The sequence below is a fragment of the Pelodiscus sinensis genome, chromosome 5 (assembly GCF_052426305.1).
Source record: "Pelodiscus sinensis isolate ZL-2025 chromosome 5, ASM5242630v1, whole genome shotgun sequence".
Classification (NCBI taxonomy): domain Eukaryota; kingdom Metazoa; phylum Chordata; order Testudines; family Trionychidae; genus Pelodiscus; species Pelodiscus sinensis.
In genome coordinates, this window is record NC_143056.1 from 44,285,330 (window position 1) to 44,301,210 (window position 15,881).

The following is a 15,881-nucleotide window of genomic DNA, read 5'->3' on the forward strand; positions in this document are numbered from 1 at the left end:
TTGACACTGAAGGGTGTAAAAAATTCATACCCCTGAGCACTGTAATTCAGTAGACCTAGCCCTCAAGGTAGATTATGATTATGTTAAGTGTAGACCAGATCAACATAGTGCACAGAATTTAATTTTAAAAAGCCACAAAATAAAATCCACTATGCTGCACACAAAATTTCCCTTGGAAAGAGATGACAAAGAATGAAGAACAGGCAGTCCCCGGGTTACATGGATCCGACTTACATCGGATCCCTACTTACAAACGGGGTGAGGCAACCCCGCACTAGCTGCTTCCCCCCAGCAGACCAGGGAGACGCGAAGCCAGCGCCCCCCCCCCCCCCCCCCCCGCAGACCAGGGAGACGTGGAGCGGCTTTTCTCAGCAGACACCTCAGCTTGAGAATAAAGGACTGAGGGAAGTGAGGTGTGGGAGAATAAAACTGAGCTCTGGAGAAATGTTTGGCTAGAGTTTCCCCTACAATATGTACCAGTTCCAACTTACATACAAATTCAACTTAAGAACAAACCTACAGTCCCTATCTTGTACGTAACCCGGGGACTGCCTGTACATGACCGATTTTTTTTACACTGCTCAATTCACAACTGGCATTATAGGCACTACAGTGATGAGAATAGTATAAGAATCTGTATAAACGAGAATGCGTGCAAACTAAAGGAAAAAGACCTACCTAGGACCTCTTGGTCCTTCTACATATGTGGCTCTGGGTGGGTCTGGAAGCAATCCACCTGATCGCACTGGTTTATCCTGAATGTTGGTGGCAGGGGGTATATAGGTTGAAGATATTGTAGAGGCAGGGGTTACGTAGGTTGTAGATATTGTAGTGGCGGGGGGTACGTAGGTTGAAGACACTGTAGTGGCAGGGGTTACGTAGGTTGTAGATATTGTAGTGGCGGGGGGTACGTAGGTTGAAGACACTGTAGAAGAGATTTTCAATTCTTCAGATGCTGGTTCAGATGAGACAGAAACAAATGGTGCAGCTTGCTTGCCCAGATGAACTTGAGTGTTTCCTTGGTCTGAAGAGTCAGCAGATGAAGATATTTCAGAATGACAAGGTAAAGCTTCAGATGCATCAGCTATTTTAAATACAAAAGATTCAGGGATAGGAAGCAGAGCTGGCCTGGTTGTCTTAGAAGTCTGGAAAACCTGAGGACTAGATGGTGGGAGTTCAGATGAGTTAGACAACTGAGGATCAGAAGACAGAGGTGGGGGAGCCTGTGAAGGGGTGGCTGAAGGCAAAGATGAAGGCATAACAGGCATGCTTTCTTGAGAAGTTTGAGAGTATGGAACAAAAGGAGGTGGTAAAGCAACTTTTCCAGTATATTGATTCTTCATGTTTCGAAGCGAGTTCACTTTCTCCTGCAGATGGGAATGAGTAGCTTTCATCTGTCCCTGCCATGTCTTCCACTGTTTTTCATATTCCTGAAGCTGGTCTTTATGAGGATAGGTCTGAAGCTGATCCTGCCATCCTTGGAATTCACGCTCCCATTCTTTGTAAAGTTGTTGAAACTGTTTCTGCTGTGTCTCATAATGCTGCAACTGCATATCCACTGACATTGTCTGGAAGAAAAAAAAAAGATAGAAATGCTGCAAAATACATTTTAAGTTCCTTCTGAATCCACATGCTTGAATATCAACCTCTGTCACAACCTTCAGCTTATGCAGAAGTTTGACAGAAGAGTTACAAAGAAACAGAAATAAAAACATCCTGTCTGATAGACATATCCTGTCTAGTGTTTCTCCAACCTATACATTTTAGTGACAGATAAGTACAAACACTTGCATACGAAAAGTCCCCATCACTCAAGGTGAAGGGAAGATGCTGTGGGGGGAAGATTACTTCTGCACACAACCAAACTATTTGGAGGTATTACTAGGTAACATCCTCCATCCCTACTAAATCACAAATCAATTCACAAATAATTTAATATAGGTAGCAATTAGCCTTGTTTCCTAGAATCTTTAATTTTTTGCTCCAACCACATACCAATTCAATTTAAATATCCTTTCCGTCATATTCCAGAGTACCACATGGACCACTAAACCAAGCTTATTTTGAGTAAACTGCAGTAGTCCTCCAAGTTTGATTTTACCTAACTTGATTGTCTAACAAAGCAAACTCAGTGAACAATCTGTCATTAAGCTTGTAATAACAGTTGTTAACCTACAAGAGTCACTAAAAATTTACTATATTTTATCTATACCACATCTGTATCTCAATTGCTGTGGCCAAAGTGCAAGTGTCCTTAACCCTGCCTTGTAAAATCATGCAAATGTACTACCCTAGGAACCATGATGATTATTTTACTTGTCTCCTTCACCTGGGCACTACTGGCTCTAATATACTTTTCCTGACGACTTTCAAATCCTTGAGTGCTAGAGGTAGCATATAACCACATGCTACATATTATTCATGCAGACACATACTATTGCAAAATGAAATGAAAAAGTATTAAACCATGGTATATTATGCATAAAATATGAATCAATAAAGAATTCACTAAGAGCTGCACAAGAAAAAAAAATGTGAAGGCTGAATTATCTTTTTTCATATCTCCCATTTGACTACTGTTATAATTGGTCAAGAGAGTATAAAAATGCTATATCAATGGTCCAGCCAATTCAATGTAGTCAAGTCTGAAACAGTTGAGCAAACCAGTTGCCCCTCTAGCCATGTATTTTGTGTCTGAGAATGAGCAAGGATGCATTGTTATGTATTATTTGCATTGTGGTAATGACCAGAGAATCCAATCAGGATTGGATTTGGGACTCCATGATTGCAGCCAGACCCACATCCACAAAAGAGACACTAAGGTCCTCTTGGTGGAGCACTGGACTGTGATTTAGGAGAACAGAATTCTGTTCCCCACTCTCTCACAAACCTGTTATGTGACCTTGAATAAGTTACTTCACCTCTCAGTGCCTGTTTTGCTGCTTACCCTTTGTCTGGTCTGTCTTGTCTGTTTAGATTGTAAATTCTTTCAAGCCTCTTTCGAAAGAGAACATCTAGACCAGTGTTTCTTAAACTTTTTAAGATCAAGGAACACCAAACCATTTTTTTTTTTATGGAGACCACCAAGGATTTTTTGTTGAACAACAAACAAGGTTGGGGGGGGGGGGAGTTATTGGGGAGGGGAAGAAGGGTTGGGAGAAGTTATTGAGCAAAATAAAAAAAGGCCACCTGCCCCTTTAAGGGCAGCCATTTTGAACTATTTTGTTCTCCATGGCACACCTCCACCGGTTTAAGAAACAATGGTCTATAGACGATTGCGACCACTTCTTTCAAAAAAGCGAGCCACTTTTTCTAAAGAGCATCCAGTCTGGATGCTCTCTTTCGAAAAAGCCGTTTGCATTCAAGAACACCTTTTTTCAAAAGAGCACTTTTTGAAAAAAGGCATTCTTCCTTGTAAAATTAGGTTTACCGCAGTCAAAAAAACCCCTCTGCGTTCTTTCAATTTAATATCGAAAGAATGTGGCGGCAGTCTAGATGCAGGAGAATTTTTTTTGGAAAAAAGGCAACTTTTTTTGGGAAAAAAACCCTGAGGTCTAGACACATCCTATGGGTATGTACCATTCCTAGCATAATGGGGGCTCAATCTTAGCTGGAGTCTCTAAGCGCTAACATGATAATCTGAGGGGTTTTTTTTAAGGGAGAACAAAGCCCCTCTCACAAAGAAACTGGAAAGGTGTAAGGCTCTCCTCTAACCACCAACAATCCACTTAATTACCCAGTACCATCCTATTGACCCCAGAGAGCAATAATTTTATACTTTATCGTACTAATCTATTTATATCAATAATATCTTTAGGCAATAAGTTCTACAATTAGTTATGCTTTACCTAAATATTTATTTTATTTTGACTTTTTCATTGTCTTTTTTAATATACTTTTTATTGTATTAGAGGACACAGTAAATCAGGGCACACATTCAGCTGTTTCTATTCCTGCCATTTAAAGTAACCTTTTCATTTCTAAACTAAGCTATCCTCATTGTAAAATTTTCGAAGACACACAAGTCCCATTTTCAAAAATAAGAAGTTACTGACCTGGTGCAGTAATGATGTTTCTTCGAGATGTGTGTCCCTGTGGGTGCTCCATTCAGGTCTCGGTGTGTCAACGCACCTCCAATCAGAGATTTTTGGTGAGCAGTGCCCCTCGCGCCATGCCTGCGCACCCCGAATCTCACACCCCTGCCATTTGTTGAGTGGGCACGTGGTGCAAGCCCTGTCTGTTCCTTTTCTACCTGAAGTCCCCTAAGACTCCAAGCAGAGGGGAGGATGGGAGGATAGTGGAGCACCCACAGAAGGACACATCTCAAAGAACCATCATTACTGCACCAGGTGAGTAACTTCTTCATCGAGTGGTGTCCCTGTGGGTGCTCCACTCAGGTGACTCAGTAGCAGTACCCGTCAGGTGGTGGTGGGCATTGGAGTCATTTATGTAGAGGAAGGAAGGACCGCATCTGCCAGAGATGTGGAGGGTATTGGCCCCTTCTTCAGGATGTAATGCTGAGCAAAAGTGTGATGGGAGGACCATGTGACTGCTCTACAAATGTCCACTAATGGTACATTGTTTAGAAAGGCCATTGTTGTGGCCGACACACATGTGGAGTGAGCCCCGATAATCTGTGGTGGCTGCTTGCCATGAAGTTCATAAACTGTATGTATGCAGCTGGCAATCCATTTGGATAGATGCTGTGCCAAGACAGCTGTTCCTGTATGTGGTCTAGAGTAGACCACGCGACAAAGAGGCTGTCCGGTTTTCTGGTTCCCTTGGTTCTATCCAGGTAGAACACAGTCGCTCGTCTTGCATCTAACGTGTGCAATATGGCCTCCTTGGAGGAGGTATGAGGTTTAGGAAAATAAGTAGGTAAGTAAATGGGTTCATTTAAGTGGAAGTCTGATATGATCTTAGGGAGGAACTTCAGGTGAGGCACTTTATCCCTGGTAAAGGTAGTGAAAGGTGGGTCTGCCATGAGGGCTGTAATTTCTCCTGACTTGCTGATGTTATTGCCACTAAGAAGGCCACCTTCATGGATAAGTATTGTGATGATGTAGTGGCTAGTGGCTCAAAGGGTGGCCTGGTGAGCATGTCGAGAACCAAGTTCAAGTCCCACGGTGGCACCAGGGGGGTGCAGGGTTGCACGTGTTTTCTGCGGGCCTGTAAGAAACCACTTCATCATGGGATGTGCAAAGAGAGAGATGTCATCCACAGGTTCGTGGAATGCCATGACCACCATCAGGTGGACACGGATAGAGCTGATGGAGAGACCCGTGTCGCTGAAGTCCATGAGATACTCCAGCACTGTAGGTATAGGGGCGCTATTGGGATATAAATTGCGTGTTGTGCACCATTATTGAAAGCATGTCCATTTGTTTTGGTAGGTGCTTCTCATGGAAGGCTGTCGACTGTTCAGTAGGATGTGTTTGACACTGTCCGAACAGTAAGTTCTTTATTCTGGAACCATGGAGGAGCCATGCCGTGAATTTCAGAGTTTTGATGTTCAGATGGCATATCCTGCCATAGGTCTGCATCAAGAGGGTCAGCACCGCAGGGAGAGGAATGGGTTGATCTATCAATAGGTAGTGTAGATAAGGGAACCAGAGTTGTCTTGGCCAGGCGGTGGTTATTAAAATTACTATGGCCTAGTCAGATCAGATCCTGTTGATCACCCTGGCGAGAAGAGGAATTGGTGAAAAGGTGTAGCATAGGGGAACCATCCAGTGAATGGTGAAGGCATCCCCCTCCAATCTCTTGCCCAGTCCTGCAAGGGAGCAGAATTTGTGGCATCTGCAGTTGAGTGGTGTTGCAAAAAGGTCTAATAGCTGGGTTGTTGCAAAAAATAGTGGTGTTGCAAAAAGGTCTAATATTCTCCCATTTGCAAAAAACAGAGAGGAGAATATTGGTATTGATCTCCCACTTGTGTTGGTCTGAGAAGCGTCTGCTCAGTTTTTCGGCCCTCACGTTCTGCTGTCCCATTATATATGTGGTGGCTGGAGTTATGTGGTTTCTGATACACCAGTTCCAAAATCTGACTGCTTCTGCACATGGTGAGTGTGATCGGGCACCCGTCGGCTGACGTAGAACATAGAGGGAGTGTTGTCCGTGAGGACACAAATGGTTCTGCCCTTTATCAGGGGAAGGAAATGGGCGCATGCATTGTGAATGGCCCTGAGCTCCAGGATGTTGATATGGAAGTGTCTTTCCCATTGGGACCAAGTGCCCTGTATTGACCTTGCGCCACATGGGCACTCCAGCCCATAAGCAATGCATCTGTAGTTATAGTTACTAACAGATCTGGGCAGTTGAAGGGCATACCCGAAAGTATGTTGGTTGAAGAGGTCACCAGTCGAGAGATTTCAGTACTGGCAGAGGAAGCGTGAGGCACTTCATGAGGCTGCGTCAGGTTGGGATGTAGGTGGCTGTGAACCAATGCTGTAGGCAGCGCATGTGTAGTCTCGCGAATAGGATCACGAAGATTATAGCTGCCATGTGCCCCAATAGTTGGAGGCATGTCCAGACTGTAGAAAAAAGAGTCTGCTTGATCCACTGAATGAAGTTGCAGGTTGCCTTGAATCTTTGTGGTGGCAGGTAGGCTCTTGCTGTCACCGAGTCTAGGAGTGCCCCAATACATTCTATCTTTTGTGTGGGCTGTATGGTGGACTTTTATATATTGATAAGCAGGCCAAGATGGGAAAAACATTCCCTAGTAGAGGTTGTCATCGTTATAGTTTGTTGACAAGTGGAGTCCTTTATAAGACAATCGTTGAGATAAGGGAAGATGATGACGTTCTGTCTTCTGAGGAAGGAGAACACTCGAGGGGCCGTAGAAAGACCAAAGGGGAGGACCCTGTATTGGTAATGGTCTTGACCTACGATGAATCTGAGAAATCTCCTGTGGATCAGGTGGATGGTTACATGAAAATATGCGTCTTGAAGGTCAAGAGCTGAGAACCATTTCCCTTTGTCCAGTGCAGGTATGATAGTTGCCAGGGTCACCAACCTGAATTTTGTGTTGAGGATGAACTTGAATTTCCTGAAATCCAGGATTGGTCTCCATCCCCCTGTTTTTTTACTGTTAGGAAGTAGCTGGAGTGAACCCTCTTCCTCGATATTCTGTGGGAACAGGTTCTATTGTCCCTAAGGTAAGTAACTTTTGTACCTCTGCTCGTAATAGGGGTGCGTGAAATTGGTCCCTGAAGAGGGACAGGGTAGGGGGCATGCAAGTGAAGGGGACTGTATAACCCGATTTGATCATTTCCAGAACCCATTTCTCTGTAGGGATTTGGGCCCACTGTTGGTAGAAGGGTCTCAGGCGGTGATGGAAAGTGGCATTGGAATACAGTGGAGCTGTGGGGTGGTCGCTCAGACCCCTGACCAAGGCTTCATATTTGTTGTTTATGTGAGGTCGATTGAGTGGTGGAGGACTAATTTTGCTGCGTCCTCCTGCTGTTAGGACATTGCTTAGGCCTGTTGTCGTATGGCCTTTGGTATTGCCTGTAATAGTTATAATTCTAGTCCCTTGGCCTTTGGTACGGGGGCTATACTTGCATTTTTTATTAGGTGGGGAGTACATCCCCCGAGTGTGGTGCGTGAGTCCTTCCATTGAGTGTAGGACCTCATCTGTCTTAGTGGCGAATAGCTGTTTTCTATCAAAGGGGAGGTGCATCCACCTTCAACTGTAATTCTTTTGGGATGACTGCAGCCATGAGGCCCTATGCATTATGATGGCTGTGGCTCTAGCCGCCGCGTCAGTGACATCCATTGCGGCCTGGAGGGCTATTTCTGCTATAGATAAACCCTTCTCAATGATGGACTGGAGGTGTGGTCTCTTAATGTCAGGAAGGTCTTGCAACAGGTCCTGTAGTTTAGCATAGCTGATATGATCGTAGTTGGCCAGGAGGGCTGTATAATTTGATATCATGAAATGAAGGGTGCCAGAAGAGTACACCTTGCAGCCAAAGGTGTCTAGCCGCTTATGCTCTGTCACGGGGCATAGACTTAAATTGTGGGTTCTTAGCCTTGTGATTAACCGAGTCTACGACCAGTGAGTTCAGCTGGGGATGTGTGAAGAGGAAGTCCATATCTTTTGCGGTTTGTTGTGGGAACAGAGACTGGATTTTGCCACAGCGCGTCTGATGGTTCCAGGATAGCTTTGTTGATGGGTAGAAGTATCTTCGAGGATGCCATGGGTTGTAGTATCATCAGTAATTTGTCTTATATCTCTTGGGGTATGTCTTGTGATTGAATGGTTCCTGAAATTGTTTTAGATCATCGGCCGGTGGAGAGGGTGATATCTGGAAGACTGCCTCATCTAGTGTACTGGATCTGGGATCGTGTGAGGAACTCTCTGAGTCTGAATGAGATAAGTTATTGTTATCATTGGAACCCGCTTGTATTATTACTGAGGGCGGGTAAGACGGTGAAGAATGCGCAGATATGGTTGGGGAAAGTATAGACATGCGCTGTTATGAAGTAGGAGCTGTATCTCGAGTGGGAGGCATGGAGGAAAGTGGTCGATACTCTTGCCATGGTTCCCAAGGGCCCACTGAGGCTGGAACTGTTGTGGAGGACACATCCATGGCTGGTTGGGCCACATGGGATTTTGTTGTATGGAATGATCCCGATATGAATGCCAGAAAGCTATTTATCCAGACGGGGATGAATGGCATGATGAAAATCTGCTCCTGCCCTAGTCAGTTCTTGGTTAGAGCAGCATAGGAGAGTGGGGAGGCATATGAGTGTGCCCCTGGGTATAATACACCACTGAGGAGTGTGGTGAACAAGCTCCTGATCTCAGTGGTGTGCCTGGCTGAGGAGATTTTTGTAAATGCCTCATCATGTGCAAAGCTTTCTTATGCTCCGGTGCTGGAGTGCAGTCAAGTTTGGTCTGACCAGTCTGTTCAGGCACCATAGAGGTGCTTGTGGGAGCTGGTGATGGTGGTGGCATATGCGGCTTCGTGGGTGCCGCTGCCTCTGCAGCACTGAACGGTGCGGTGTGCTTGGGTTCTGACTCAGCTCTCTCGGCTGGTGCAGACTTGTGTTTCTCTGCAGTGCCTGAGACTGATGGCACCGGGGAATGAAAGGCTCTGGGCAGCTCCGGTAATGAGCGTGCCGGGGAAGCCCACAAGGCTTGTGAGTCTTTGTGGGGTGGTGAAGCAGCCCTGTCAGTGGGCTTCTGCTGTCCCCATGTGTCCTCAGGTTTGTCCCATGGAGGTTGTAGGGACTTCTCCCAGAAGAGGTTTTTGAGCCACATTTTGCAGTCTTTTTTGGCTTTGGCTGTCATGTTCTGACAGTGAGGGCACTTATGTGCTCCGTGAGACTCTCTCAGGCATTTAACATAGGAGGCATGGCCATCAGAAATAGGCATCGAGTCTTGGCATGAGTGGCATCTTTTAAAGCCGGCATGTTGAAGAAAAAAAGCCGAGGTGGTGGCACTTTAAAATTTTATTTTTTATAACAAACATTGAAACTAACAATAACTGACTAAACTATGAGGGAAAGTCTAAACTAATTCTAATAATCTTGTTTATCCTGTCAGGAAGACGAGCACTGCTCTGACTCCATCTTCAGCCAAGGATGGTAGAAAAGGAAGTGACGGGGCTCGCACTGCACACATTATCGACAAATGGCAGGGGCGCGAGATCCTAAGAGCGCAGGCACAGCGTGAGGGGCACTGCTCACCAAAAATCTCCAATCGGCGGTGTAGGGATACACCGAGACCTAAGTGGAGCACCCGCAGGGACACCACTCAATGAAAAACAGACTCTTAAGAGCCTAACTTGCTCCTCATGATTTTGAGAATTGTATCCCATGTTAATAAATAGCCTTTTTAATTACTCCTCATATGAAAACTGCTCCAGATATTCTTGCTAATCTTCAAATGAAAATGGAGAGTAACTTCTAAAGGCAGAAGAAGCTAAAAGTCTTTACCTATGAACAAAGATTAAAAAGAGAGCAAGGCAAACAAGATAGCCAGAAGAAATGATCACAGTACACACATCTTATCAGACCATGAGTATTGCATCATCGAAGAGCTATACCAAACACCAGTTCCTCAGCAACTAACCTGTGGGGACGGTGGCTGCTGAATGATCTGTTGGTACTGCTGTAGGATCTTTTGCAGTTGGGCATGCTTCTGCATTATTCTCTGATATTGAAAACCAACTCGATGGTGTGGATGCTGCTGCCACTGAGCTGCTGCCACCTGCAACTGCTGCAACCTCAAATCTTCCTCAGAGTCCTCAGGAGGTTCAAGCTTCAGCTAAAAATAAATGTAATTATTATTATTATTAGTATTATTATTATTAAGGCAAAACCCTTTCAAGCACAACACCTAAACAAAAACAACCTAATAAATAAAAGTTTCATGGCAGTTAATAATTCTGTGACCCTGCATTTTGGTGTTCTGACTTTCCATGACACTATCAGCAGGGCTTGACAAACCCTGGCAAGAGCTAATTGCCAGCCCTGCACTGCACATGCGCGAAGCACAGGTGAATGGGGCACATGGAGCAACCGACCGAAATCTTCTCGCCACGGGCAAGTAGATTCAGCCGTTTGTCGAGCCCTGACTATCAGAATAAATTATCTTGTTTACCTTGTTCAATAAGATGAACAGTTCAATCCAAAAATTATCACTAAGCACATGGGCAGAAAGATATGTAGGCAAAACTTCTTGATTATCAGGCACAGATTAAGACCCCAGTCTTTAACAAAAGAACCATTATTTCCAAAATCTAGAGCAGGAGGAGGAAAGAGCACCACTTTCCTTTGCCTGTACATAACAGGAAAGTAATATGCATACCAAACAAGGTTAAATCAAAATCCAAACTATTCCAAAATGTAGGTGTGTTTGAATTTAGTATTCTGGTTCAGGCCTGAGCTATTAGGTTCAGATGCATATCTGAATATGAACCTCCACAAAGTCTTTGGGATACACACTCTAGATTAAATACAAAATAAGCCTTTGCTGGTAGCAAAGCTTCCTCCCAAGGAGCAGAACCAGCTACCCTTGCCCAACTGACTCTCGGGGAGGCAGCTCTGCTGAGCGTAATCAATACCATTAATCACTAAGCATCTGCTTATCAGTTAAACGGTTCGTCGTTTACACTCAAAGATCCCTGTTTTCTTTTAAATAATTCCTTTTTTCTGAGATATGTCATCTGGTTCAGATTCTCTTAACACTATTTACTTCAAAATGGCAGGAAGCATGGATCCCAAGAGCAGAACACTTTCAAATCTATAGTACGAGGACTCTCCAGACCCACTTTGATCACACAAAGGAACTCAATTTATCACCTAACAAAATGAAGCAGCAGCTTGTCACTGAAAAAGATTTTACTAGTTTCCAACCTTGCCAGACCAGGGAGTTATGTCCTGGAGTCTCTTTCCCAGGTGTAAAATCTATTAATTAGAAGACAATATGGCCTACTGAATAGATCAGTGGTTTTGGACTCAAGAGATTTGGGGTCTACTGGACACAAAAGAGCTATCCCTGGTCTGCTGGGTGATCTTGGGTACCTCACTTGTCCTCTGTGGACTAGATATTATTATTCAGACCCAAGCAGGAGGAAAACATTTGTTTAGAAACAAACATAACATATGGCACAGCATCTCTGCACAGCCTACCTTAGGCTCAGTAGATAAGACAGGAAGCTCCTCTTTTTTGGAAGCTGATGGTAGGGGCTCTTTCAGTGAAGGTGGTTCACACTGCTGATTAGGAGCAGTCACTTTCCCCTCCTCTTGCTGTATTCTCTGCTCAGGTGCATCCTTCACTACTCCTGAACCCTTTGGTTGCTGCTGGCCCTGTGCATGTGCTTTTGCCCTTTGCTGCAGACTTAGCAAGTGTTGCTGGTACCAATACTGCTGCTGTTCCTATAATACACAAAAAGTTTGTGAGAATTACAGTAGCAACTAGGTTTAATAGACAAAAGAGATAGCCAACCAAGATAATCACTGAAATCTGTCAGAGAAAACAGTCTCCAGAGGAGCATTTATGTCTAGTTCATAATAACAACTCCTTACTCCACATCATTACTGAGATACAGTAGAGGTCAAAACTCCTAAGTGCATACAGATATGAAGGAAGATCCTATTCCTATTCCACAGAGCTTAAACTGAAGGCAAAAAACAGAAAGGATGAGAGAAAGGTGCTCAACATGTGAGCTAAGGGATTGGGGGAATAGACTAAAGAAAATAATGACATTGAATTAACAACTAGTTATATGTATTTATTATTAAGCTCAGATTGGGTGGCATAATGGGAAAGTTGGATGAGGAGAATTAATTGAAGCCATGGAACACGGGAAAAGAAAAAGAGGGCAAAAGGACATTTAAGGAAGAAATGCACAGAGTAAAGAAAGTGAAGAGACAAATGGAGAGACCCATGAAGAGTAGGAAAAGTGAAAATGGCAGTAGAGAATCTGTGAAAGAGAAGCAGACTGGGACAAACAACCAATAAGGCAGAAAATAATACCCTGAGTTAAAATTATAAATTAGGGATGTTAAATTTAGTTTAATTAACTAATCGAATACTTGATGGGATTTCCACTGACTATTCGATTTGTCTATAAGGGTGCCTTTGCCTCTGAACTGTTGCAAAAACCCCACAGGGAATGCAGGGCTTTCTTTTGAAATGTACTGGCAAGCTTTTGTACATTTCAAAGGCAGAGAAGCTACAGGGAGCACAGAGCCAGAGGGGGAGTTCCTCACTGGCTGCCTGCTGGGCTTCTGCTTTTGAAATGTGCAAGAGCTCCAGCAGACTCTCATCAGAAGCAGCATGAGCAGAGACTGCCTCAGTCCCCACTCACACCATTTCCCGCTGTGCCTCTACCTCCCCTGCCCTCTGATGAGACAGTGCTGGGGGGAACTGGCTGTTAAGCCAACTCCCACTCCCCCCCTTTGTTTCCTCACTCTGATAGAGGCAGCAAGGGATGTGGGGGGAAGCAACTATTTGCATCACTAGTAAACTATCTGATTAAGTTTCTGCTTATTGAATACTTGATTAGTCGCTTATATGCCTATTATAAATAGCTGTCTTTCAACCTCAGTGGCATCTGGGAGTTGCACAAGTAACCAGATGGGAATGCCAGAAATAAGACAAGACCAGCTATGGACTAGCTCCTAGCATTAAATCTTCAATGTCATATATGTTTAAAGTGTTTTATAGCTGAAAGATGTGTCCTTTGGGACATAGTTCTACAAGATCTGATGGAATAGTCTGACATTTAGTCCTTCTTTGAAGGGGATAATTCTGGAGAATTTCCTCTAAATTTTCCAAGATCTTCACTTTCTCTGTATCTACAACATATTTGAGAGATTTTGTCTGTCTGTTCAAAAACTCCTAAATTGTAAGAGCTAGGACCCCCAAATTTGGTATACAACTTCCTCTTATAACTTAAAGCAGGTGCTGGCAAGCTATGGCTCTCTAGGGGGCCAGATATGGCTCTTCTGGAGCCCCAACTCAGCCCCCCCTCCGTAGGGAGCCTGTGCTGGTGCTACAACTTTAGGGCTCCCTGCAAGACTGGCGCATCAGCACCAGCTTCCTGGGAACGGGGGAAGAAAGCCACGAGGGTCCGCGCCAGAGCCAGCATGCAGCGAACAAGTGGAGCAAAAACATCTCAGTGCTTCCCTCCGCACGCAGGAAACAAGCAGCCAAAATGGCTCCAGGCACACCACCCTTTTTCATCCCTCCAAGAAATACTTGCCTGGAGGTTTCCCCTGTAAATCCTTCCTGGAGGCTTCCGGGGAATGGGAACAGCAGGCATGTTACATGGTGTCTGCCATGTGGCACGAAAACAAGTGAGTGCCCTCCACCCCCTAATGTCCAGATCTCCACCTCCCCAGCCAGACAGCCCCTGCCTCCTGACCAAAATCCCCACCCTCCACCCCAAAACCTCTGGCCAAAATCCTCCTTACCTGCAGCCCCCTGTCCAGATATCCCCTGCCCTTAATCCTCCCTGCCCCCTCCCAGGCCAGAATCCCTCTGCCTTCCCCCCCTGCCCAGAATCCCCCTTCCCCAAAATCCCCTTTACCTCCAATCCCCTGGCCAGACATCCCCTGCCCTTTCCTCCTGCACAGAATCCTCCCTGCCCCCTGGTCAGGCAGCCAGCTTCCTGCCCTCTGGCCAGACCTCGCAACCTCACCCAATCACTTAACCCCTCATTTTTGACCCCAACCCAGAGCCTGGGGGCCCCCTCAAAATCCACTAACCCTGGAACCCCAGAAAAGTAAATCTGGGCTGAGGCCTTAAACGTTAGTCCTCCCTGCCCCCTACCCCCACCATGGTGTTTCAGGTGGAAGTCACATCAGTGAGGTTTGGGGGCTTTTGGAGGCTTTTTGTTTTTTTGTTTCATACTTCTGTGGTCCCCGATTGATTTTTCTGTGGATCAGTGGCCCCGACCCAAAAAAAGTTCCCCACTCCTGCCATAAATCAAGACAATGCTGAAACCTTTTGTGTTGAACATAATATTTTACTTTATTTAAAAGTGAAACCTGGCCAATAAGACCCTCACGGGGGCCCAACCCTCATCTGGCTGCAGCATTGTAACAATCCTGCACTCCCGCACACACCAACTCTGAATCCATAACACACCTGAACCCCCTGCTCTGAGCCCCTCATACATCACATCCCCAGTCTCCTGCCATAACACTTCTTCAATTCCACACACCCCAGCCTTGTGCCCAGAGGTCATCATACACAAAATATCCTGCCTTGAGCTCCTCGTATATCCCAACCCAGTCTCCTGCACCACCACATCACCAGCCCCCGCCAAAAGACTGACAGAAGACAGCCTGGCTGCATGAGTGAAGTTAGATTTGACCAGTTATGATGTAAACTTTTAAAGAAATGTGTGAAAAGATGCAGCACCAGAAGTCCCATTAAATAAAGTCTGTGAGTACAATGTTTCATTTATGCTATTATTAATCATTATGTCAATTACCACCAATATTAGGTTGTATATTTTCAGTCATTCAAATGGGCATTCTTATAGAACTCTTTGTTAACCACTTGTTCTGAATTTTGACGAAGTTTGGCTCTTTGGTTTGAAAAGGAGCCTCCCACCCCCAATTCATACAGGGACATTGCTGGCTATTCCCCTTAGAGACTGAGAGGAAAGTGCACAGTTTGCTGCATTCCTCACTCTGGCTGAAAAGCACAGGGGGCAGAGGAACTTGAACCTGCCCCAGCCAGGGGACATGCACCTCACCCTTGGCTATGCACACTGGAGCTTCAGTGGACATAGAGAGGAACTTCTAACATGGCCCCAAACTGCTGTGGTGAGAGAGGGCTGGGGTAGTCCTCTCTCCCTCGGGCAGCCTGAACAATGAACCCCTCATCCTCTGCCCCACTCTATAGTAATGATTTAAATGAACATGTACATTTTCATTTTATTTAAAAAAAAAATTGAGTTAAGGACCTGAACAACACCAGGTAAGTGTGTCAAATGCAAAGGGATATACAGGCAGTCCCCGGGTTACGTACAAGACAGGGACTGTAGGTTTCTTCTTAAGTTGAATTTGTACGTAAGTCGGAACTGGCGTCCAGATTCAGCCGCTGCTGAAACTGACCAGCGGCTGACTACAGGAAGCCGGAGGCAGAGTTTCTCTGCCCTGGGCTTCCTGGAATCAGCCGCTGATCAGTTTCAACAGCGGCTGAATCTGGATGCCTGGAACAGAGCAGCTGGGGCGCTGCCGGGTAGGTCCCCGCAGCACCGCACCTCGGCGCTGTGGGGACCAACCCGGCAGCACCCCAGCTGCTTTACCCCAGGTGTCCCCAAGTCAGCTGCTACTGAAACTGATCAGTGGCTGATTCCAGAAAGCCTGGGGTGCTGCTGGGTTGGTCCCGCTGCCCGCGTCCTCCGCGACTT

General features: G+C 45.4%; 1 protein-coding gene across 2 annotated transcripts in view; it reads right to left on the minus strand.

Moving 5' to 3' along the window:
• Positions 1-15,881, minus strand: part of YLPM1 (YLP motif containing 1) — a 92,198-nt gene that overhangs the window by 71,172 nt on the left and 5,145 nt on the right. For both annotated transcript variants that reach the window (XM_014570825.4, XM_075926867.2), the window contains exons 2-4: positions 11,641-11,886; positions 10,079-10,273; positions 679-1,568 (exon numbers count right to left, since the gene is read on the minus strand). In XM_014570825.4, coding sequence (XP_014426311.3) covers positions 679-1,568; positions 10,079-10,273; positions 11,641-11,886 — 1,331 coding nt within the window. The remainder of the gene's footprint in view (positions 1-678; positions 1,569-10,078; positions 10,274-11,640; positions 11,887-15,881) is intronic.